At 38.8% G+C, this 26,446-nt stretch overlaps 1 protein-coding gene across 7 annotated transcripts; it reads right to left on the reverse strand.

Moving 5' to 3' along the window:
* Positions 1-205: 205 nt before the first annotated feature.
* Positions 206-26,354, reverse strand: CNR1 (cannabinoid receptor 1 (brain)). Of its 7 annotated transcripts, XM_011941902.1 has the most exons (4): positions 26,109-26,354; positions 24,564-24,601; positions 8,020-8,162; positions 206-5,717 (listed from the first exon to the last, which is right to left on the reverse strand). In XM_011941902.1, the coding sequence occupies exon 4, from the start codon at positions 5,652-5,654 to the stop codon at positions 4,236-4,238; it is 1,419 nt and encodes a 472-aa protein (XP_011797292.1). In that variant the 5' UTR covers positions 5,655-5,717; positions 8,020-8,162; positions 24,564-24,601; positions 26,109-26,354; the 3' UTR covers positions 206-4,235. The 7 variants fall into 7 exon arrangements, with proteins under 7 accessions (XP_011797292.1, XP_011797294.1, XP_011797291.1 ...); XM_011941904.1 differs by lacking the exon at positions 24,564-24,601; XM_011941901.1 differs by lacking the exons at positions 8,020-8,162; positions 24,564-24,601.
* Positions 26,355-26,446: the final 92 nt, after the last annotated feature.

The raw sequence follows: 26,446 nt of genomic DNA on the forward strand, positions 1-26,446 counted from the left end.
TAGCCTTTTCTGCTTTATTGTGTAAAAAATAGCTTTTTGTGTGTTTTTCCTATGTTAAAAATAAATAGATTAATCCAATATGTCCCCACTTTTCAAGTAAAGTTCTAAGTGCTTTCTAAGGAACAAATTAGTTCGGCAATCTTTTAGAAATTAAATCCTTAGCATTTTGCCATCAGACTACGAAATAAGGCAGAATTCAAAGGCATTTTATGTTCTTCATGGTAATCTAGAATTTTTATTTGATTCCAGGTAACTTTGGACAATAGACATGATGAGATGTTTTCTCTTTGAATAAGTAACAGTTTAATTACATCACTGAAATAAAATATACTGTGGGCTTAATACATTGTAAATATTACAGAAGAAGTACTACTTTGCTATAGTAATTTAACAACTGAAGCTACATTTAATAACAATCTTACCAGTACTTGTATACAAAGTATTATACAGATTACTAACGAAGATTTTGCAGCAGTTGCAACAATGTTACCAGCTCAACAAACATCTAACAATACAATATTATTCTAAGAGGAAAAGTAATAATGTTAGATTTACAGACAATAAAGAGTCATGTTTTCCACTTGAAACATTGGAAATAAATTTGAATCCAGATACAAGAAAAGGTTTCCTTTCTTGGGAACTCTGATCCCCAGCAGGCCTAGTACAGTCAATTTACATGAAGACAGCCTTTAAGATGCCACGGCGATGTAAAGAAACTCTCCCATCTGAAAATTACTGATTTGTAGGCCACTGCTCAAACATCTGACTTTTCAGAAACCTCTTTACATACATTCAGCCCAAATCAGTAGATAGAATGTTTTTTTTCTATATTACAATAGGCATTGTTAACATTTCATCAGAAGGCCAGTGCAAGACAATTAATTGTTAATAGCCATTGCCCAGCATTTAGGAGATTTCAAAATATCATACAAATATACAGTTAGAGTGTGAGAAATCTAATTGTGTGCATGATACGAGTGATCTCTTTTATGGACATGAAATGGCAGATATTAATCAACAGGACAGTAACTAGAGCGCTACTCATTCAGGGCCTAATTCTCATCTGGTGATTGGGCCTATTTCCTGCAGAGTGGGTTTAGGCAGCAAAAGGTCCTTGGCATTTAATACCAGATAGACTTAACTTGAAGTGCCAGAGAGGCTTGGAAATCATCTCAAGTGTAGGACAGATGTCTACAGCATCTCCCAGATCCATATTCTTTCACATATATTTCATACAAAATAAATCAGAGGTTCCTCTTGGAGGCAGCCCTACTTGTCCAAAATGAAACATTCTAGGACTGATCCATCATGACTCTGAGAAAAAAATAAAATGAGCAGGTTGGGAATTTGGCCCTTTCTGAAGACATGTGTGATGGTACAATGCATGGTCAGGGTAAGTACATCATCCTCAGAGGAAAGTAAGATACCTCTGATGTCAGACCTTATAAAACTTACTGAAATTTAAATCATGATTAAATTAATGGAGTTAATTATGGGGCTAATTAATGAGTGATATTAACAAATGGTCATTCTAATGAGTATATTCATTGGGGACAACATTTTCATCACTTGGGTTAAGAAATGATATGAAAAGTGTCAAAGTGAATCTAACTAGTTTTAAACCTTTTTAAATGAAGGTTGTGTAACATACGTGATGACACTTCACAGATATTTCTTAGAATATCAATAAGCACCAAGTTTAGTGCTGTCAGCCCCATTGTCCCTTAATTTATTATATATGATTTAGATCTTGAAAGCACAACACACTATAAAATCTACATCGCATACGCACAAATGCAGTTTCAAAAATGAATCCTGAAATTTTTCTACCATAACAAGAATTTCATCTCTACTAGCTCTTCGTAGCTGTGAAAAGAGCATTGGTACTGCCTGGTGAGCTCTGAAACATGTGGATTAATATTCAGGATGATGCCGGACAAAAGACTGGCAATTCTGAAATGGAAACTAGACCCTGGTGAGTCCTTCTTGTAAATAATCTCTCCTCTCTTTAGAAAGAGATCTTACTAATCCCGCTAGCACCCTGAGCCTTCATCTGCATATGACAGAGAGGTAAAGCAAGGGAACCAGCAGGCAGATTCAAGGTGTGCAGACAGACAATGCAAAGTATCTCACAAGCCACATCCTGCCTTAGAGCATGAACTGCAAGAAGGGGAATTGCCCCATCATGCTGCTTGGGTATCTCGAGAGCCAGAAATCACCAGATAGATGCCAGCTCTCTACTTCACTTCAGACTATGCAGACCTTGGAGCCTTGTAAGAGTCATGTTTTATCTGTATAAGAAGAGATAATAAATACAATTTGTCAGGGTTAAGTAGATTCTTCAGCAATATCATTCCTTACTGGAAAAAGGCCCAACAATGAGCACCCATGGCGCCATTAAGGAGTATGAGACCAGGATGTAAGAAAGGAGCTGTGTTTATCTGCATGCTTTAGTGTATCATGCTGACCATGAGCAAAGGAGAGGTCTGTTCCTTAGCCCAAACCTACCAAGACAGAGCTGGGTGCTTGGCTGTCACCAAGGGCATGTGGGCAAAGCACAGATGCAGCATATCTAGACCTCAATCCCAATTGTGTTGGCTCTTCACTGCCGTTTTGTGTCTCATCCACTGTCGGATTCAGCCTTTTTAGCCACATGGGCTGGGTGTGATAGTCCTACTTTAACATGATGTATATAGTGCATACTACCTACACACACAATTGAAAAATGTTACTTTTGTTTGTTTGTTTTTTAGAATTGTCTCCCTTTTAGTGACTGACATCTTGCTCGATATTTGGTGCTCAGAAACCAAAGTACTCCCCTTTCCCGGCAATAACACTATAAATACAGTCCTTACTTGCATGTCTGTCATTATTTCTTGCTAAACACTGGTCTTATGTAATTCCTAAAGGTCAATTTAGTAATACTTGATCCAATCTCTTAAGGAGGGATGGGGTGAAATTTTTGAATGGTTAGAGTCAGTATTTTTATCAGTAAGATTACAGGAAGAACTCAATTTTAGAAACTGAATCCACGTGCAAGAGTGCAGCAAGTGGTAACAGTTTATACTTGGTCACAGTTTTCTCACTTTATGACATTACTGTAACAGTTACAGGAGAGAAACACACATACACACATTTATATTCACACTCACACACAGTATAATTTTACTGATCCAGACAATACTTCTTTTCAATTAAAAAAAAAAAACGAAGACTGTTGTTTGGCCACCCAGGCATGAAATCTACTTAAACCTGGAATATAGGAACACAATACTATTCAAGTAAACAGCAACTGCACAGTGATAACGATATACATTAAGATTAACACATGCTGTCTTAAGAGATCCAGTAATAGCTAAAGACTAAAGAAAGTCAGAGATGTCGCTCAAAAAAGTCAATATGTTTTCTCTCTTCCGTTCTGATTATAATCCATTAGAACAGCTATAGTCCAGAAGATAATGTGTCTTCCTATGAAAATGCAGGGCTAATAAATTTTTAAGTATGAATGAATTCTGCTCAATATTTTGAAGTCTTCAAATTCTTCTTGTTGAGGTAACAGAAAAGTAAATCTTTATGGTCATTTCAGTGTCAAAATTAAATAGAGATATTTGAAGAAATATTAAGGTTTATTTCTAAAGTTATATCATGGGCAATAATATAGAAAAAAAGTGCTCTCGTTGACATATATCCACTGCTTGTCCATTGTTCTCATCAAAGTCTACCTTTCAGTTTTACTGAACTAAACAAATATTAATAGCACATAATAAACACTGGTAACACATCTCACAGGACATAATACATTTTACAAAATATCTCTACTTTAGTACTATAACTGTTGTAAAAATGGACATCTCTGATACTACGGACAGTTACATTTCACATTATAATGAAAGTTGTGGTTACAAAGGCATTACTCATTTGATGGCATTTTTCAATGGGTACTTAGACTTCCATTTGTGTAGCCAAAGGTTTCCCTCCTATTTCATTGAGACTTTGAAGGATCGTTCAGTCACTTAAGCAACAGGCTTTCTTCACTGTAAACCCCTGGAGAATGGAGTTTGAGTACCTAAACTATGGAAACATTAGCAAACTGATAAGTGATCATGGTGACAATCACCTTTTCACTGAGTGTGGTAAACTTAAAAAAATATAACCGAGAACACAATAGACTCTTCTAGATTTTGAGCTTTAAAAAAAAAAAATTCTTTTCCTGTGCTGCCAGGGAGGCATCAGGCTCACAGAGCCTCGGCAGACGTGTCTGTGGACACAGACATGGTTACCTTGGCAATCTTGACCGTGCTCTTGATGCAGCTTTCTGCGGCCCTGTGAACACTGGCTGCGTTGTTTGTGTGTTTGTGCAGGCAGTCCGAGTCCCCCATGCTGTTATCCAGAGGCTGCGCAGTGCCTTCACAAGAGGGAAACATGCTCCGGAAAGCATGTCGCAGGTCCTTACTCCTCAGAGCATAGATGATGGGGTTCACGGTGGAGTTCAGCAGGCAGAGCATACTGCAGAATGCAAACACTGTCTTAATGAGCTTGTTCATCTTCCCAAAGACATCATACACCATGATTGCAAGCAGAGGGCCCCAGCAGATGATCAACACCACCAGGATCAGGACCAGGGTCTTGGCTAACCTAATGTCCATGCGGGCTTGGTCCGGCCGGGTCACCTGTACCTTCCCATCCTCAGATGTGTGGATGATGATGCTCTTCTGGGTGCCACGCTGAATCATGCGGACGGCATGGCTGTGAGCCTTCCAGAGAATGTACATGTACGCATACACGATGAACAGAAGCAGCACGCTGGTGACCCCGATCCAGAACATCAGGTAGGTTTCATCAATGTGTGGGAAAATGTCTGAGCAAACAGATTGCAGTTTCTCACAGTTCCAGCCCAGGAGAGGCAGCACAGCAATCACAATGGCTATGGTCCACATCAGGCAAAACGCCACCACAGCCTTGGGCCTGGTGACGATCCTCTTATAGGCCAGGGGCCTGTGAATGGATATGTACCTGTCGATGGCCGTGAGGAACAGGCTGCCCACAGAGGCAGTGAAAGAGGCTGTGACCCCACCCAGTTTGAACAGAAACACATTGCGGCTATCTTTGCGGTGGAATACATGGAAGTCAATGAAGCTGTAGACAAAAATGACGCTTCCCAGGAGGTCTGCCACCGCCAGGCTGCCGATGAAGTGGTAGGAAGGCCTGCAGCGGAGGCTGCGGGAGTGGAGGATGACACACAGCACCAGGAGGTTCTCCAGGACCGTGAAGGTGCCCAGCGTGAGGGACAGGACTGCAATGGCCAGCTGCTGGCTGGGGTTCAGGACCATGAAGCACTCTATGTCCATGAAGTTCTCCCCACACTGGATGTTCTCCTCATTCTCCTTGAAGGATGAGAGAGACTTGTTGTAAAATTCTGTAATGTTCACCTGGTCTGCTGGGACTAGCTGGGGGTTGTCTCCCGCAGTCATCTTCTCTTGGAAGGGACTTCCCCTAAAGGAAGTCAAAGGGAATTTCTGTGGGAAGTACCCTAATTTGGATGCCATATCACCTTTGATGTCTTCGTACTGAATGTCATTTGAGCCCACGTACAGGAGGTCAGTGGTGATGGTGCGGAAGGTGGTATCTGCAAGGCCATCTAGGATCGACTTCATAACCTCAGTCTTTGATTAGGCTGAGCTCAAAATGACTGAGAAAGTGACCCCCAGGGGGCAATCCTAAGAGGAGGGAAAACAAATAAGCTGAATGGTGAGAAACAGGGAGAATAAAAATAAAGAGACACTATAAATGTGGCAAATGTACTGTCATGGCGACTCATTCCTGTCTTTGAACAGTAGGGGGTCAAGTCCGCATCAGATTCAGTCAGCAAAATGAGTCAGCCACTCAGAGAAAAGCTCCCCAAAGTTCGGGGATGGCATGACACACACCAGAAACATATGGTCTTTTCATTATTTAAACCCTCTGTATTGAAGTCAGTGTGTGAATCCAGGAAGGACCTCCAGGGCCTAAATGAAATGTTTCTTGGGGGCAAGGTCCATTTCACAGTCACATTAGGAAGCATTTAGCACCTGGCTTCTCCTGTCACACACACACGGTATCCCCATGCTGGTGGGGCTGGGGAGAGCACTGATGACCACACATGACCACGACTCTTGGAGACCTCACCTTGTCAGACTAATGAGACTAAATGTAAAAGGCAACCAAAGAATAAGACGGTGTAGAATCAAGTGGTGAGTTGTGTGGTCTGTGTGTTACACGTAGGGCGGGCAGGAGGGAGCTAGTGAGAACTGAGGAAGCTTGAGGCCATGTGGGGAGAGCTGCTCCTCAAGACAAGTTTCTTCACCCAGAGAAGGGGAGGTCTGGACTGAGCCATGGCTGACATGAACTTCTAGGATGTCTACATCAAACAAGAAAAATGTCACAAAGACCAAACTTGCAATGAGGCGTATAGGAAGACTGAGTTTTTTTTTTTTTTTTTTTTTTTTACAGAGTCTTGCTCTGTCACCAGGCTGGAGCGCAGTGGCATGATTTGGGCTGACTGCAGCCTCCGCCTCCCCAGTTCAAGCGATTCTCCTGCCTCAGCCTCTCGAGTAGCTGGGACTACAGGTGCACAGCACCATGCCTGGCTAATTTTTGTATTTTTAGTAGAGACAGGGTTCCACCATATTGGTCAGGCTGGTCTCAAACTCTTGACGCCAGGTGATCCACCTGCCTCGGCCTCCCAAAGTGCTGGGATTACAGGCGTGAACCATTGTGCCCGGCCAAGACTGAGATTTTTAACAGCGGGGAGGACGGACAATGGAGGAAGCCTCCTGACAGCCTCCCTCATGAGCAGGTTGGTGACGCAAGTGTGCCTGGTGACAGGAGACAGGCCGGAGAGTGTCCAAGGATTTCCATGTGAACAGGTAAGAGGAAAGGCCCAAACTTTAAGGCTCCTCAATTCTAAGCTAAGCAATTTGGTTTTATTTCAAAATAAACAGCCAGAGAACTGATCTTACTATTTATAAATCTTTGTTTAAAATGTGGGCTATTCATTTCTTTAGTCATTTTTTAAAAATTAGAAGTACAGAGTGATATCTATAACAATTAAAATAATCATTAAAACAATATATTATTTGTTAATTGGCATTTGTTGTTCCTAAAACATATCACACTGTATGAGGTGGGGGGAGAGACAATCATTATTTTAGAATAAATTTTTAACATGTTGAACTAACAATAAATGAGTTATTAATTCAGAGACCCTACATATCTGAATTAATAATTCATTTATTCATGTATTAACAAATTATGGAACATCCACTATGCACTTGTATTATGTCTAGCTACTGTACTAGACACTAGTGTCGACAGCATCAAGAAAGAGTCCCTGCCCTTGCCCAAGCGCAGTGGCTCACGCCTGTAATCCCAGCACTTTGGGAGGCTGAGGTGGGGAGATCACGAGGTCAAGAGATTGAGACCATGCTGGCCAACATGGTGAAACCCCATCTCTACTAAAAATACAAAAAATAAAAGTAAAAAATTAGCTGGGCGTGGTGGCATGCCTGTAATGCCAGCTACTCAGGGGGCTGAGGCAGGAGAATCGCTTGAACCTGGAGGTGGAGGTTGCAGTGAGGCGAGATCATGCCACAACACTCCAGTCTGGCAACGGAGCAACACTCTGTAAAAGAAAGAGTCCTTGCCTGCATGAAGGATATGGTCTAGCAGAGGAGGCAGGCAGCTGACCCAGAAATTAAAAGAAAGCATGAGGAGAGCTACAACTAGGAACATACAGGATGCTCTGAGGATGCCCAGTCTAGAGGGCTGAAGGGGCTTCCCCAAGGAAAAGATATTTATGCTAAGAACAGATAGCATCAGTGTAGGTAGGCACAGAACACAGAGTCAATGAAAATAATTTTATTTAATACCCTAGTGCCATGATTCTTAAGAACAGTAATTGGGAACAGGCATAAAGTGCTAAATGCGGCCCATCTTCCCACATTCTGCCACCTCCACTTCCAGGGTATCATCACTGCTCACCAGAGTTAGGGGCCGTGCTTCCTGACCAGTTTTCCTGCCCTTCTCTGGTCCTGTTCCTTTTTGATCAATTGCCACACAGCTGAGGGGGTGATCTTCATAAATGTATGCTGATTATGTGACTCCCCTCTTTCAATCTCTTTGCCCTACAAACCAAATATAAACTTTCACGCAGTTTCCCTTTCAGGCCCAGGCCCTCCAGACATGCATGCAAGCTCGTCTGCCTTCTATGTGTCCGTCCAGCTGAGCTCCTTTCCAATTCTGACCCTCAGGCTCTTGTCCTTAATCCTCTCCACATCCTGTCTCCCTAAACAGGATGGCTTTCTATCTCCCACCTACAGGATGAAGTCTAGCAAAAAGTTTCCTGTGATCTAGCCCCTGCCCACCTCTCCAATCTTCTTTTTGCCAGCCCTGGCCTTGCCACTTGGGCTACACCAGATGAATTTTAGTTCCATAAACACAACAAATTGACTGCTCTTCACCTCAGTGCTGTTGCTCCCATTGCCCCTTACACTCCTGCCTGGTCAACTCCTTGCCATCACTTTGATGTCACTTCTTGCCATTGCTCCCTGCTTCCCACGGCAATGAATACCCTCTCTGGGCTCCCAGAATACCCAAACAGAGTTCTGTCATGGTACTGACCAGATTTTCTAATAATTCTTTGTGTTTGCATCTGTTCCACTACTTCCTCCCACCCACTAGACAGTAAGTTCATTGAAGATCTTACTGGGGACTTTATCTTAGTATCTACTCAGCATTTAGTAGAATGTCTGACACACAGAAGAAGGTTCCAAATAAGCTGGTTGATTGGATATATGTATTTCAAAACAGAACAAAAACAAGAAGCTCTTTTCTACCCAAGGAAGGGGAAGGATTCTCCCAATGCTGATAAAAAAAAAAAATGATCATGTAACTTGAATCAAGGTATCTAGCCTGGAGAGCTGCCCAATCCAATTGTGGTAGAAATAAGCTCCACTTAGGGAAGGTTGTTAGCATTTTAAATGAAGCTGCCTATATAATTATCTAAACTCTCATGGAATGAGCTGTATGCAATAAGCAACTTTGGCTACAGAGAGGCAAACAAGAATATTGGCAATGCCATACCAAATGATGAACAGAGAAAGAGCCCTCAGCACTAATATGACAGGTAAGCCAAAAGGCTCCCTTAGCTCCTCCATGGTTGTATAACCCTTTTACAAGACCACTGTAGTCTGTGACGGCAGTAGGAGGCACTGCCAAACTGAGGGCCCCGAATGGTGTAACTTCTATCATCACTAAGAAAATTGAGGGTTTTTTTAGTCTGGGCTTCTGAACCAGTTCTGCACACCTCTCCTGCAGATGGGATTCTTTGTCATAGAACAAAGCAGATGGGAGCCATCACCTACTGGACCAGAGGCAGGAGCTCCAGGGTATAAGTCACACAGAGGCACCCAGTGTGCTGGTACAGTCTGCTAACATCAATCAAGTCAGGGCAGTGTCTCAGGGGCAAAGGCTAGCAGCTACAGAAATAAAGGATGCAGAAATAAAAGACCAAAGGCCAACAGCCAAGCCAGTTGCCCAGTGCTTCCTGGCTCCTTTATCTAAAATATCTCCTGAGTTCCTAACCTCAGCCTGGCTCTAATGTTAACTCTTGAGTATCCTTAGGTTCCCCATTCATCTGTCTGTCTGTCATATCCTTTCTCATATCCTCACTTCTTTTAGAACATGCTCTATATGTCCCACCGTTCAGCTATTTCTCAGGAGTCAACTCTTGCTCTTTGCAAACTTATGTTTGCTAAACAACACCATTTACATATGGAAGTTTTCATCCATAATCAAAGGGACACAGAAGACAGTCACAATATATGAGAGAGCTGCTCCTTACACGGTCCTGACACATCCACAAACCTAGCTTTTGCCTTTCAACTCTCACCCATACTTAAACACCTGGCTTACTGGCCCTGACTTGCTGCTCTTTAAATATACCATCATACCTGCACACCTTCCTCCTTCACCTTGCCCCTTATTCCATCTGGATACTCACTTCTAAGCTCTCTGCCTACTAAACTTATCTTTCCAGGTCTGTGCCAATGCTACTTCCATGTCTGAGACCTTCCTGACCAGTCCCTCCCACTGGGCATAACTAGTTCCCCAGCTCTTCCCTCTATTACAGGCCTTATCATGTCATGTAATCAAGAGTTCATATATTTATTTCCAAAACTAGAATGAGATTTCCAAACACAGAATGGCATCTTTTTTTCTTAAGTGGTTTACCAGCCTGATAGCATGATAGCAAAGAGCTGAGTTCCCACAGAAATGTTCACCCGAACCTAATAAAATGGCAGTTGAATTTTTATTAGGTGGTACCTTAACAGTGATTTGCATTAGCCTTTTTCTCAAAATTAGAGGACTGAAAAAGTAATTAATGCAATAGACATTTAGCCTGAAAACCAGAGTTTGAGCCTCCATCTCCAAGTAGCTCCTGGGAGCCATTCCAGTTATCCTCCCATTCCTTACGCCATCTTCCCTCAATTAACTAACTCTCCCTTTACACTTTCCAACTGGAAACTAGTTTATCAGAAATTTTGATTGTCTTTATGTATTAGATATACAAGATTCAAGATTCAAAAGGTAAAGAAAGACATACAGAGAAAAGTCAATCTTTCTCATCCCTATATGCCAGCCACCTAGTTTTTTTCCTCAGAGGCAAGGAATAAGTTTCTTGTTGCCTCTTCCAGAGATACTCCATGCATATTCAAACAAATATATGTATTTGCTCTCTCTCTGTTTTCTTTTTAGCAAATAGTAACTAACATTATTATACATACCTTTCTTTTCCACTTAGAAGTACACATTGTGAACAGTTCCATATTAGTATATAAAACCTATCTCTTCATTCGGCTGCCTTAAGGATCTGTTAGATGAATGTCACCAGCCTCCTACTAATGGAGGTTTAGGTTGTTTATCATCTTTTGCTATTAGAAATGATGCTGCAATAAATTGACTCCAATCACATCGTTTTTCACGTTTCTTATGGTATTGTGAGTAGTCTTTCTAGTCACCTAAGTTCCTAACTTGGACTTACTATGACACCTCCTCTCTCTTGACCTCTACAATCAGGTAGACCGCTGAGTCTTGCTGATTTTCCTCTTTTAAGCATATAGAGAGAGCTTTTTCTGGACTGATGACACTGAGCCTATTACATATATCAATTCCCTTATTTCACAATGACCCTATGAAGTAGGTGCTATTATCTGCATTTTCAGATAAAAGGCACAGAGGGTAAGTAACTTGCTATCGGCAAAGCTAGTAAGTAGTAGAGCAAGGACTGCACCCAGATGAGGGCCACATTTCAAGCCCTTAATAGCACCATGTGGTTAGTAGCTACCATACTGGACAGTGCAGGTCTAGGGCCCTTGCTTGTAACTTTTTTTGATACACCGTCTCTCTAAGCTAAGGCAGGGATATTACCATCTTCCTTGTTTTCTTCACTGATTCCAACCAGTCAAAGCACCTGGTCAATGGAATTAGGAGTTAGCAGACCAAGATTGGTGTTAGATGGTACTTGGGCAATCAGTCTTTCTAAGCCTCAGTATTTCATCTGTAAAATGGAGATGAGGATGATGACAATAATGCCTAAATCGCAGAACTGATCTGAAATTAAATGAAAATAAATGCACGTAAAACAGTGCCTGACACAAAAGTAAGTCTTCAATGGGTATTATTATTATCATTACTTAGTATTATGGTTCTTTGCTATATACTATATACTAATTATATTGTAAGAATATATTATAATAATATAATATGTACTAATTAGATCTCAAGAATGTTCATTGCCTTAATTATTCAATCTTATTTTTGCCTCAGCACTTAAAACATGAAGCAAATAGTAGATACACAGACATGGGTGAGGGATGAGGAACCTTTACTGAATGTCTATTATATACAGCCATTTGAGAAACTTTACATATATTCTATCATTAAATTGTCAAAGCAACCCTATTAGGTGCTTATTTATAATCTCCATTTCACCGATGAGGAAATGGAGGCCATCAGATGTTAAGTAAATTGCCTAGAATATGATGGATTTGCAGATGAATCAAAGTTCCTCAGACTCCACAGTCTGTTTTTAGATTTTATGGGATGATTTCAGAATTAACAATAACTAGATTAAAGCCATTTTGCATCTTTCATTTGTCTTCTGGACTCTTAGAAACGTAAATTAAGGCATTTTGCCAATAGTAATTAAGACTACCTGCTACTAAATCCTTATTTCCTATCAAAGCTCATCTAGGTAAGTTTGTCTACTTGCATGGCCCTAACGAGTTAGAATTTAGTCACTATTTGGAAGAGCTATAAAGCTTCTTCAGTGAAAACAAAGGATCGCATACCTTTGTAATGCAAAAAACATGTTTCTGTGACTTACTTTAGATTAAGATCACCGCAAGTGTGATCACAATTTCCCATTTTAATGCAACCAAGAACTCTCATTAAAACAAACTAGCTTGTTAAAATCTAAGCTAGGGCATGGTGTGGTTATATGATAATAGAGTAATTTCTGTCCAATATAAGCCAATTTAATTAAAGAATACAGTTAAAAATACACAGAATTCATGTAGTTCAAAGATCTCAGTAATGTCAAAATACTACTGTGCACAGGCTATTTTAACAGTTAATGGGATCATGGCAGGAACACTGCTCTCTGCATTTTGATAATTCTTTCCTTTATTTCTACATTTGGATTATTATAGTAATTTCCACCTTATTATTTTTTGCATCAACAGCTTTCTTTGAGAGTTCATTACTAATATGGCTTAGGCTTTGGGGGATGTAGCTGCCATTAATTTTGTTTTTTTTGCTACTGGGAAAATCATAATTGGAAATTTCTAGCAAGATGTGTAGATGCACCTATTAAAGAAGCGGTTGGTTTTTATTACAGTTATGGTAAAAGAATGATTGAATGATATATAAGGGAATTTTCCTAGAATTCTGCCTTAAAAAAATATAGCCAACATATTCTAACAGTGTAAGCTATATAAATCATGACTTCATAGTAAAGATAAAAATATTTTAATGTGTTAAATCTATTATTTTAAAAATATCACTTCCATTTTTAGACTAATAATATCATCTATTCTTTTTGTCTATTTCTCTATATGCAAACCTGCCTCTCCACTACCTCCTTCCAAGAAAACCATATCTATCAGCTAGCAAGCTATGGTATCATCAAAGGAATTTTGTGGGTACGGCTGCTGCACAAAGTTTTTTTTTTCTTTTTTTTAATGTTTATCCAGAGTCTTTATTTTTATTTGTATAACCACAAAGGGTTTAAAATGTTCCATGTGTTCTAGGCTGAAAACACTGCAGAAGTATTGGAAGGACTGGTGCTCCCTGATATATCATAGACTGCTTTAACCTACCATACTTCTCTGATATTCTAAGTTTGTAAGTGCTTTAAAGAGACAATGCCTGGCACAGTGTCTACACTGACAGGAGTCCAGGATGTCAAATGCAGAAGTTCCAGGCCCTTGCTTAACCTGTTGTTTTTCTACTTTGTTGGTTCTGTTGTTCGCTTGGCTGGCCTCATAAAAGAGCCTTGTGAAGAGTTCAAGAGAATGCAGGTTCCAGTGGATATATTTGTTGGTTATTTTCCATTCATTTCTGGGAACAAGTCTGTTTTCTACTAATTTGATCAAGAAAATACTGTGCTAATGTATTTCTCTGAAGTTAGTAGGGGAAATTTTAGTTGACTCTTATAACTGCATTATGTCTATGTCATGTTGTCAATATACATGGCAGATGCCATAGGCCAACATCATAACTTGATGAATGATGTTTCCACTCCAGTTGAATGTGCAATGAGTCTTTTCTAACTCTTACCTAATCATTAGAGTTTTGGAATTATTAAAGAAGCTTGGTCACTTTTCCCTCATCTTCTACAGCAAAGTGAAATGATTGATTGACTTAATTATCCTGATAATTCAGGCAAAAATACATAATCTTTCTTTCTTATATTAATGTCAGCTCCTTTTCCTACATATGAAAGAAAATTCCATTATATTGGTAATGCTCAATTGGCTCTCATATCTTCAGTTCTTCATATACTTTGTAACATAAAATAGAAGTTATTTAATGCACCATTTTCTCTAGTCTATTCTTTACTAACACTATATGAGTGTTACATTTTTCATAAAAATGTATCAATTGATATGAACTTAAGACATTAAAGAGACTTATAAGACTGTATTAGACTGTACTTCTGTTCAAATTTGATGTGAAATACGCCAAAGATTTCACATTTAGAGGCTAGTTAAAACAAATTCAGGGCTCAAGAAAATGATGTCTTGCAATTTCCTTGGGTTAGACACTATGTGGTGATGCTAAAAAAACAAAGCCTCTTGAATTAATGATACAAATAAAATCATTTGTTGATTTGTATAACAAATTCCATTTACTATTTAATTTTGCTCTTCTGTTTAGCTGTTTCCTCCGATTAAGAGTGCTTTGGCATTTTTCTTGAGAAAGAGATCTTTTCTACATACTGGGTAAAGAAAGTAATGATTTTTTTTAATTTTTTGAGATGGAGTCTCGCTGTGTTACCCAGGCTGGAGTGCAGTGGTGTGATCTTGGCTCACTGCAACCTCCACTTCCTGAATTCAAGTGATTCTCCTGCCTCAGCCTCCCAAAAAGCTGGGATTACAGGTGCACGCCACCACACCTAGTTAATTTTTAAATTTTTAGTAGAGACAGTGTTTCACAATGTTGGCCAGGCTGGCCTTGAACTCCTGACCTCAAGTTATCTGCCCACCTCGGCCTCCCACAAGTGCTGGGATTACAGACATGAGCCACTGTGCCCGCCCGGAAAGCAATGATTAAAGCAGCCTTGCTCTAACAGAGAACATGCAAAGTTTTCAATTAAGTAAAAGCCATGGCCATATTCAAAATACTCTATAAAACTGTCTTTATCTTGCATATGAGATTTGGTCATTAAAAGAAGGTGATATATTATTCTGGTCCACAAAATGTGTAGAAGCTAGTAAATAGGCTCTTACTTTTGCAGTTCATTATCAAGGAGTACATAGCAAGAGTGAAAAGTATGCTACATGATATCCAATTGTGCAGCACACCTTTCACAGTTTCTTCTCTCTTTATCTATCAATGAAGGCATATTTTCTCTTTGAGTCCAAAAGCATACAAATTAAAAGCCAAGTCTTATTTCTCCAGATTTAAATCTGAGAGAATTTGGGTAAACGCACAATAAAGAAAATCCTAATTTCCAAATATTTTCATTTAAGAAACATTTAAACTTTTATTATATGCCAGTCATGGAAAAAATACCTTATTTTTCCTTAATATTTACATGAAGTGGGTGCTATTACAATCTCTATTCCACACATTCAGAGAGAAAAATGCTTTACCCAAAGTCTCTAACTAGATGGGGCAGAGCTGGAACTTTGAGTTCCAAGAACTATTTAATAAGATACCCTTTCATTCATTTACAGGGAAGAAGAGTTGGTTTGGGAGAAGGTACACATTAGCTAATGTGCACATGATAATGTTACACAGTGAACAACTAAAATCTGAAGGAATGATCTATTGACAGCAAAAGGGCTGCCCAAAACACTTGCAAGTCATCCTTGCTCCACGGTCTTCAGGAACAAAGTATGCCAATTAACTATAAGCTATAAATCCTAACTGCATTAGCACCTTGTTTGCAGTCCCTGGTGCTCATGGCGGTAACTGGCAAATAAAACCTAAGTCATTTTTGCCACTGTTTTGTAAGTAAGGGAAGGTATTTTTTGGCTTCATTAGTCAATTGTCAGGAATATAGATAGTAATGCCACTTTCCACAACACCAGTGGGACATGAAGAGGGCACCTTCTTTACGTCTGAATGACACATGCTTATTAGTAAACAAAAGCTTCACACATCCATTCCCTACATGGAGAAATTCAAACACTGAAAATCACTCAACTTCCCACCATGAGCCACGTGGTTTTCTTAGACCAGGGAGAAGACGACTTTCTGTGGCCCATTCCTAAGTTTCTGGCTGGAATCAGGTAGACAAATTACATAAACCCTGCATCATTTGTTGTTCCGACAAATGAGTGACCGTTACCATCTCCTGGTGCCCAGTGGATGTAAAACAGCGTTACTACAGCAATGTGGCTGATAGATATAAAATTATAGGCCTGGACGTAAAACTGCGTTACTACAGCAATGTGGCTGATAGATATAAAGTTATAGGCCTTCAAATGTTTGATTTAACACATTTTTATTGGGCATACAGTCTGTGCCTAGGATTGTGGACATTATATTCTAAGACATAACATTTTTCTGTGACAGATGACCCCCAAAATATGTCCGTGCTTCACACCCATGTAAGTGACATAGGTCAGGATGAGAAAGCAAGGGAAATGGTTCTCCCCTCCACCCTCCACCTCAAATACAGCCCACCCTTCTGTCTTCCTTTCCCTAGTTGAAAGAGTAGAATAGGTTATAAAAACATATAAAGGGGATATATTTAATCATCAGATAGTATTGGGCTGTGTAAATTCTCTTTCTCTATATGCTTTGAGGTTTTCTCCCAGGAGAGGTGATGGGCATTGCTGAGCCATCCTGTAGTTGTCTTCATTGCGTCTAAACCCTTCAGACCATGAACACCTTGAGAGCTGGGAACTATCTTATAGGTCCTCTGCCTGGCACAGTGCCTGGCACAGAGTAGGTATTCAATACCTGTTTACTACGTAAATGTTGGTATGCATCAGCAACATGGAAGATCCAATGTAACAGAACAGCTTTTAACCATGGACAGTTTTTTCTGGCATAAAGCCACCTGATCATGAGGGCATTAAACCTGAATCTTGGTCTCATACAAACATCTGTCTGAAAAGTGTCCAAATGGGAAAATTACATTAAATCCATCAATTATTTACCCTAGGATCTCTTATTTCAGTATCACATAGAAATAATATTGATGGCAAGTGGAAGTTATGGGCTAAGATCAGGTATTTACTTTTTATTCCAATTCTTGTTCGGCCTGAGTATATATTATGAACTGCAAAGTTCAGCCGCATAACAATGACATATCAAGAGGTCTTTTGTGACATGCACAACCTTGAATGAATCTTAATTATATGCTGTTGATAGACCTTTAAAGACAGTATATGACATTACTATTATAATGGACTTTTTTCTTCCTTCAAATGTACGTTATTATGCATTTATGTTCCCAAATGGGTTTCTCCACTTGCAAGCGTGTTTCTGGCCGGGCGCGGTGGCTCAAGCCTGTAATCCCAGCACTTTGGGAGGCCGAGACGGGCGGATCACGAGGTCAGGAGATCGAGACCATCCTGGCTAACATGGTGAAACCCCGTCTCTACTAAAAAATACAAAAAACTAGCCGGGCGCGGTAGCGGGCGCCTGTAGTCCCAGCTACTAGGGAGGCTGAGGCAGGAGAATGGCGCAAACCAGGGAGGCGGAGCTTGCAGTGAGCTGAGATCCGGCCACTGCACTCCGGTCTGGGGGACGGAGCGAGACTCCGCCTCAAAAAAAAAAAAAAAAAAAAAAAAGAAAATTCAACCACTAGATGGAGTGGCTTTTATAAGCCCTCAGGAATCAATTTGTTACTCTATTCGGTGGACATAGTTCTTGCTTTGGTTGAGCAACTTCTCCTCCTGCTACAACATTTTATGTATTTTACAACTGAATTAATTAAAATACAAATAGGAAAATATGTTATGGAGAGTTAAAATGGGTTATTACTACTGCCTACGAAAACTAAATTTCTAATTACTTTTCTGAGGCAAAAAGGCATTGAGAAAATTTAATATATTGACAAAAATTAATTTTGAACATTTGGAATTCTGCCTCAAGAAAGTAATTAAGAATGAGAAAATGAAAGCAGTTCTACCTAAAACAAATACATTTATACCAAGAGATGTTAAAAGTAAGAGGGGTGGTCTCAGGAACCCACAATCAATATTAATAACCAACTCATTCTATTTTATAAAATATTCAGCTTTCCAATTTTCAAATATGAAATCATCACCACCGGTCCTAACTCTGTGATGAAAAGAATGGAAAATTAATCTCCTATTATTGTAGGGACTAAACTGGAATACTTAACAAGAGAAATGAATCTTGGTTCAAATATTCATACAAATTGAGGACATCGTGACTTTCTAAATAATTCAATTTCCTTCCTATCATTCTCTCACTAAAACAATTTTAAGTAAGTTTTTATTATTGTGTAAATCCAGGGTTTCCTTCAGACATCATTTAAAAAACTAGGTACTTATGTATCACCTACTTTAGTTGAAATGTTTAGGAAATTTTCTGTGTGTGCTAACAATGCAAGACATAAACAGAAAAATATGCTTTCAAGATGTAAATAATTACATACAAACAGAACTGGAAGAACGAGGTTTCAGTAGCAATGCAAAATGTGCTTTGGAAATGTAGTTGTGATTAAGAAGTATGTATGCAAATTGGATGCAAGTGCAGAATTTTTATGCCATTGAAACCATGAGGCTGTTCTATTGTGTTGATTCAGGATGGAGCCCTTCTTAGGGTTTGTGTGATACAATTAAGAATTAAGAGATTTCAGGAACTGAAAAGTGTTCAGAAACAGGGATGTGAACATAGTGAATTAGTAAATAAGACAGGTACTAATGGGCTGGAAAGTATAATGTACACCCGAAAGACCAGTCTGAGAAGTTACACAACGGTTTATAAGTGCATGCGGGGTTAGTCTACAGGTCAGTGGCTCTCAAAGGGTGGTCTCCCAACCAGAAGCATCAGCAGCATCTGGGAACTTATAAGAAACACAGATTCTCAGGATCCAGATCAGATCTACGGAAACAAAAACTCTGGGACTGGGGTACATCTCCATTCTTAGCAAGGCCTTTAGGAGATTCTAGCACATTCTGATGTTTAAGATCCACTGTGAAAGATTATGGAGACATATGAAAAGGACTAAATGAGAAGGGGAAGTAGATTTAACCTTTAAGAAGAACTAAGGTTAGATAAGAAGAAGGAATATTCTATAAGTATAGGTTTTTAGATCATTGAAACAGATTGCTACGGGAGCCAGCTCAAGATAAAATTACCTCCCACAGAAGATCTGTATAACCAAGGTATTCCTATTTGGAATAGAATAATGTCATTTAGCCAGAAAACAAGAATTAAGAGTGGAGAACTTCTCCAGTTTTTTTTAGTCTACAATTCAGGGCTTCTCTGGACTTTTTCAGGAAACTTTTTTATGTATTTTGTCCAGCAAAGGAAAGTGGCTTCAAAATGTAATGTGCACTGATATAATATACAGATACATATTAAGAACTCCACACCATTTTCTCCTAATTCCACTTACAAAGGCTATGCAAAGCTTTATGGGATTGCTAAGCCATTTCCTTCACCACCACTGTGAAGGAAGCCATGATTATTGAGCATAACAAGAAAAACCTAAAAGTAATTAACCTGTCAGCTTATTTCTTTTAAGCTGGAAATACTTGTTTCTGCTCTTCTTTTTCCCCAAACCATAAAATACTACACCTTAAGAGATGAACCGAGGAAAGAACAAACAAAAATGAAAATTTTGCTGTAGGCCCAAGTAATACAGATCTACTGCAAATTATTTTACAGAATTACTCTGGTAATTATGCAATTTACACTTCTTATAGTGGACATATTTCAAAAATACCTAAAAGTTACAAATATTTAGAAATATATCCCAAGGCACTTAAATATATGACTCTGGGCAAACTGTTCTCTCTCTTATTATTTTGTCAATAAAAATGGATCAGATTACTCACAATTAGTTACTTCAGCTGAGGACTATAAGAATTCACAGATTTCTCCCTTTTTGTTTATAAGACATTAGATGTCATTTCCAAAAGTAGCTGTGTATCTTCCAAAGTCAAATTCCCACATATGCAGAGACACAAAATTCTTTGGCTAATCTTGCACTTATTTTAGTTATATGTTAAATTGTCTGCCTTTCGTTTTTCACATGCATACTGCCTGCTCACCACAACTTGTACAAAAGCTAAAGAAAACATTTAGTAAATTCTGGTAGCAATGCATTTCAGTGAGCTGAAAATTGGATCCATTTAGCTAAACACCATGGAATAAACCAAAATACTCAGTCATAGTGGCATTAAGTCCCTCATATAAAGAATAAACAAATTTGATTTATTTTTAAATATAGGTGAGTTAAAAGCAAACACAAGTGACAATGGTCTAGTACCTAAATGATTTTTTTTTTTTTTAAAGATCAACAATTATATTGGTTAACTTGCTATATTAAAAACATCATTTTTAGGCCAGCCATGGTAGCTCATGCCTGTAATCCCAGCACTTTGGGAGGCTGAGGCAGGCGGATCACTTGAGGTCAGGAGTTCAAGACCAGCCTGGCCAACATGGTGAAACCCTGTCTCTACGAAAAATACAAAAATTAGCCAGGCATGGTGGCATGAGAATCGCTGGAACCCAGGAAGTGGAGGCTGCAGTGAGCCGAGATTATGCCACTGCATTCCAGCCTGGGTCGACAGAGTGAGACTTTATTTCAAAATAAATAAATTAAAAATAAATAAATAAAAACATCACTTTTAGCTTCTTGACCCAAAGAAATAAATGTTATGAATTATCAGTACAAGTGTCCGTATAAGTAGAAATTTATTTAAAACAAACTTTAAAAATTTTGTTTTCTTTTTTTTTTTGTTTTTTTGTTTTTTGAGGCAAAGTTTCATTCTGTCACCCAGGCTGGAGTGCTGTGACGTGATCTTGGCTCACTGCAACCTCTGTCCCCTGGGTTCAAGCAATTCTCCCACTTTAACTTCCCGAGTAGCTGGGATTACAGGGACATGCCACCATGCCCGGCTAATTTTTGTGTTTTTAGTAGAGACAGGGTTTCACCAGGTTGGCCAGGCTGGTCTCGAACTCCTGACCTTAAGTGATCCACCCGCCTCGGCCTCCCAAAGGGCTGGGATTACAGGTGTGAGCTACCTCGCCTGGACTAGAATTAGTTTTTTCAAAAGCATGTTAGAATGTATCACCAACTTGAATGTAACACTCCTTAAAACTTCACTCAATTTTCGGGACTCATATTGATTCCAATTTTCTTCTCTAAAGTTATGATTTAAAAGAATGAATAAAGAAATGGTGAAGGAAAGAGGGGGACTCTCTCATTTAAACATAAATTTTGAAAAACATAATTTCATAAATAATTAATTCAAATAAGAGTGGAAAAATAAGACATTAAGTAGCAAAATATTGTATTTTAGGGAAAAATTATTTGCCATTTGTGTTGAGAGAAAAGGCAAATTAAATTCTTGCATTCAAAAAAATGCAAAATGTACTTTTGGAAACATTCAAAAATATAGAATATTATGCAATAGCACAATGGGTTAAAAAAAGAGTTTGCTCAAAAACAATGGTTTCCATCTAACCAGTCTCTACATATTCAAAAACAAAAGAAAACAAAGCAAAGAAAGCACAACTTTGAAAGCTTTCCTAAAGTGCAGGTGTGAACGTTTCTCCAGCTGGGGCTAAAATAGAATTCATAGTATTCCCAGAACAACTGCGATGACTCTGCCATGCCCATTTGCTCAGGTTTTGGGAGTAAACAATTCTTCCCTCAAAAACCCATGCAAACTAGGAACCTCAAGAATTCTATGATGATTAAGTTATTAGCTTAACCTGTCCAAGTGAAACTTTTAAATTAGAGGTTATCCATTATTAATTAGTCTATATGGAAAATACTTCAAATATATGGAAAATATCAATGGAAACCAGATCAAGAATATATTTATACATGCAACTAACTGTCCTCTAAACTATTATAAAAAAATACTTTTTTTCATTATGAGGCACCTTGTTTAATCAAGAAATATAACCCAGGAAAGCTTTTAAAAAATATTTTGATAATTACTAAAATATTTTGATAATTACTAAAAGTAATTACACTACTTTATATCATGACTTTGACCTCTTATTACCAATATGTATTAAACATACCTCTTATCCATGTGAGGAAGTTTGAGATGGAAGTTGCTCTAACACCAAACAATTTCAAAAGTAGCAAGAGAGGTGACAGGGTCCACTAAAAATCACTCACCTTACAAACCTGCCCCCCTAACAAATTTCCTATAGTTTTAACTCACTTGTGGTAACATTGTAATGTTATATAAAAAATATAACTATCTTAATATGCATTCTGAGATGTAGTAATAACCTTCTGTATTTTCCTCCAACTTGTATAACCCTAATTTCCAAAAAAATAATAACTAAAAGGATTGGCTAAAAAAAAAAAGCTGTCTTAAACCCATCAGTGGTCATGATAAAATTATAGTCAAATGTGGTGATGCTCATCCTGGTATATTTGCAAGATTCTTAGAACACATGGCACTGGCACGGATTTCCACCTATCCTGGAAAACAAGAACGGCCTTGTTTCCATTCAAGGTGGATATCTGTCTGCTTTAACTCTTCAGTGTCCCTCTGCACAGCTGCGTGAATGCAGACTTTCCCCAAATTTGTAGTATTTATTTAAAATCAGAATTATATGTTCAAATGTGTAAAGGCAACATATTTAAATTTTTATTTCAGTCATGATTTACATCTATAAAAATGTTTACACATGTAAATAAAAGTGTGTTTATATGTCCCGTTGTCCAAAATTATGCAATATATACTTTGATACTATACATATATTCTGGGTGAAGTTATTGCTTCTTTTAATCCAGGAAACATTTTGGAAAAATCTGAATTTATAGAGTCAATCCAATCTAATCTAAGAAAATATAGTGAATTAAATGCTTATCAAAGCATTAAAAAGCAATTCAATGGCAAAGAGCTGAATCCCCCAAGTCCCCCAAAATAGCATTCAGGCAGCTACAATATCAAGTTACCATTTCTCTGAGAATAGGATTAGGAAAGAACTGGAGAGTCAGGGAAGAAAACATGAAGTTAAAATATTGGCAACACAAAGTATATAAACTGATTTTGATTTCTTCTTACTCTTTGAGTTCTCTACCAGTCTTCAGTATATAAGAGAAAAATCAGCAAAGAAGGCTGCCTCTCAAAATACAGATATGCAGTATGTAAACCTGGCCCTAGCACAGTCTTTCAAACAATGTTGGGTCCAGGTTGTTTTAGAGCCAATAGCAGAATTATAACTCATTTAAACCCAAAGCCTGGTTTCGCTCAAACTATTTGTCAGTTCAATTAGAAAATGATAAATACAAAAATATAAGAAACAGACTTACACTGGTGGAGGCATGACACCCTTTGCAGCAGGGAATGAAAGGTCTTATCTATGTTCTTTATGAACTGAGCTAATATGGAATTTGGTAAGTAAGATGGAGCCTGTCCTTTAGGTTACTGCCTGTTATCATGCTTTAATTGCTTTAATTAGCATTTAATTCACTGTATATTCTTAGATTAGACTGGATTAACTTTATAATACAGATCAATTCAGATTTCTCCAAAATATGTCCTGGAATAAAACAAACAATAACTGTCACTCACAATTCTTAAAAATTCAAGAAGCTATAACCAAATCTTTCATTTTGCGAATTATGTGTCATTAGGTATTTTCAAATTCAATTTGTTACTCTTGTTTTTGCAGCATTCCTGGATAGCTAGTTATGGGAAATAATCCCTTATTAGGCCAACTGTTTTCTGGTAAGAAACATTTGGTAAGCGTGGTGAACTATAAACTGCTATTATAAATTCCATCTCATAATAGTTGATTCTGACACAGCAAAGTATTTGAACTCTAATTCCAAACACTAATATGCAAGACAACCAAGGAGCCTGTCTAAATTTCCCGGTGGTTAATGTTAATTTTGAGTCAAAGCAAAGAACAGTGTTATACGACTGTTTTGAAACAGTTTCTCAGGCTTTACCTTAGTCATTAATAAGCTGACACTGCATACTAAACACTCATCAACACAATCAATGGGGCTGCTTCCTTCTTTGGAAAACAGGTAAACCGAATCAAAGAGTTTTCTTTTGGAAGAGGCTGAAATATGCCACAAATATAGTGGTTCTTTTGAAGAATTTCATTCCCAGCAGTTTCATCTTGGTAACATTTAACAATTTCACTATTTTACCATTTTGAAATGCCAAAAGAACACACTGATCTTGCAGCTAGGCTTATTAGAGAAGAGCAATCTCACAGGCAAGACAGAGAGGAACATGGTCCACTGGGAAATGGGTAACAGAAAAAGACAGAAAACAGTGGATAACAAACAAAGCCAAGCACTACTTCAATGTGAGATCTGCTTTTCATCAGAATTTAAAACTTTACACACTAAATAATAATCTCTTATGGCTTATTTAAGGTTCTAGTCATAACATTCTTTTTACATATACATATATTAATGCTATTAAAATTCAGGGGCATGAATATCTAATTTGCTTTCCTAACAACGAGTATGCAAGCACAGTCACTTTATTCTTGAAAGGCCAGAATTGAGCATTTCCACCTTGTGGCATCATTTTATCCCCATGGACACTTAGAAACACAATGAGACCTCTCCCCATCAGACACTTGATACATACCTCAGCCAAGAGCGCTCCTCGCCTGGAGTGGGAGACATCTTTGAAACAAAAAGAGTCGGTTTACAGTAAGTTCTCCGGATAAGCTAAAATGGATTAGTTTTATAAAACCATGTCCAGCATCAAGCCTATTGCCCCACTATGGTAACTGTCACTGAGCCTACAAATAAGTGCCTGTAGTATGCAATGTTTAAAATTGTGGAGGTGCATGTCTTCTGCTCATGTATGGATGTAATCAGAAAATAATTTGTCTCACTTAAGAAACTCTACATGGCCTTTTATTTGTATAAAATTGCTCTTAACTGAGTTAGAGAGTGGGGGAAGGGGAGGAGTACCAGGGAAAAAAGGGACAGAGAAAAATCAATCAGTGTATCTTCCCTTGCAAACTGTCAGTAGGGTAGGATTAGAAAAGCAACACTTTAAATCAGATAAAGTCCTACGGGAACCTTAAAGGTTGGTTGCTCTGAGCTTCTCAATATTCTGTAAAATAGATTGATGTCAATGGCGACCCCACTAATACTCAGTGTCCACTGAGTTTCCTCTAAGAAATTGCATTTTCCCCTTTGTTCGAAAGATATTAACTTGGTAATAAAAATGAGGAGAAGTTATGGGCCCCATAGAGATATATTTCAACACCTTTAAAACCAGTAAATCTGTTCTAATCTCTTATTGGATTACATGCCCGAGGAGGCTTAATATATCAAGAAATCAACAACAAAGGCAAGAACAGCACTTATTTGGAGGAAAATAAAAAAAGATGGGAGGCAAAATGATTAACACGTTACTAAACATTTTTTTTTTGTTTTTCTCATCTGTTCAATTTTAAATCTCTGAGAGACAATCTATTAAAATTAGAAACATGCATGTTGCTTTTGAACTTTCAAATGACCAAATGACAGTTTCTCACGTCTATTACAGCAAATATATTTGTATTTGAGAGGTGATCCGTTTATGATTTGTAAGCCTTAACAAGGAATGTCTTTTAAAAATGTAACATTAACTTTAGTCATCTAACGGCTAGTTCTGAGTTAAATGGCTCCATCAACAATTTTAGGTATTAGTTACATGGACATTTGTTTTTCCTCAGAGCAGTGGTTCCTGTAGCTTTTTCTTTATCAAAAGTTTATTATTTGACATACATCTCTTTATATGACATTTACTATTTTACATTAGTCAGTTTCTAGGTTTGCAGCAGAGATCGATGTATTTCCCTGGGAAGACTTAGTAAATAATTGGTTTATAGGCATTCAGCACAACTCAAGCGCCCGTTTTTCAAACATGCACAATTACACATTTTCTACAAACAGACATCAGTGCATACAGAGCCAGGTGCACACACATTCAATAAATAGTAAGTGGTAGAAATCTCCAGAAGTAGCACAGATCACAGTTAACAGGCTGGGGCCATACAGCTAAGTAAACACCGACGCACGATTCGCTCACACGGAATAAGAACTCCACGAAGGACACTTGGGGACCACACTGGTCATACCCGAGGGGGCAGGAGGCGGAAAAAGTATTTCCAAACGCAACTCTGCCAGGTCTTACCCTTCGCATCCCCTGGTCCTTGGGACAGAAGCTCCCTTGGCACCTCTCGCCCAGCTCAGGGACTGGTTGTCCGCTAGAACGAAATGTCCCCCACTGACTACGGAGAGCTCTGCAGGGAGCCGAGGCCCCCGCCCGGGCCAAGGGAAGGCGCTGGCGCCGCGGGAGACAAGAAGAGGCGGAGGCGGAAAAGAAGTGGAGAAGCAAGGGATGGCAGAGGGAGTAGCGTGCGGGAGGCGGCGCCGGCGCCCGGGCCAAGGGAAGGCGCTGGCGCCGCGGGAGACAAGAAGAGGCGGAGGCGGAAAAGAAGTGGAGAAGCAAGGGATGGCAGAGGGAGTAGC

The sequence above is a fragment of the Colobus angolensis genome, unplaced genomic scaffold (genome assembly GCF_000951035.1).
Source record: "Colobus angolensis palliatus isolate OR3802 unplaced genomic scaffold, Cang.pa_1.0 Scaffold203, whole genome shotgun sequence".
NCBI classification, from domain to species: Eukaryota; Metazoa; Chordata; class Mammalia; order Primates; family Cercopithecidae; genus Colobus; species Colobus angolensis.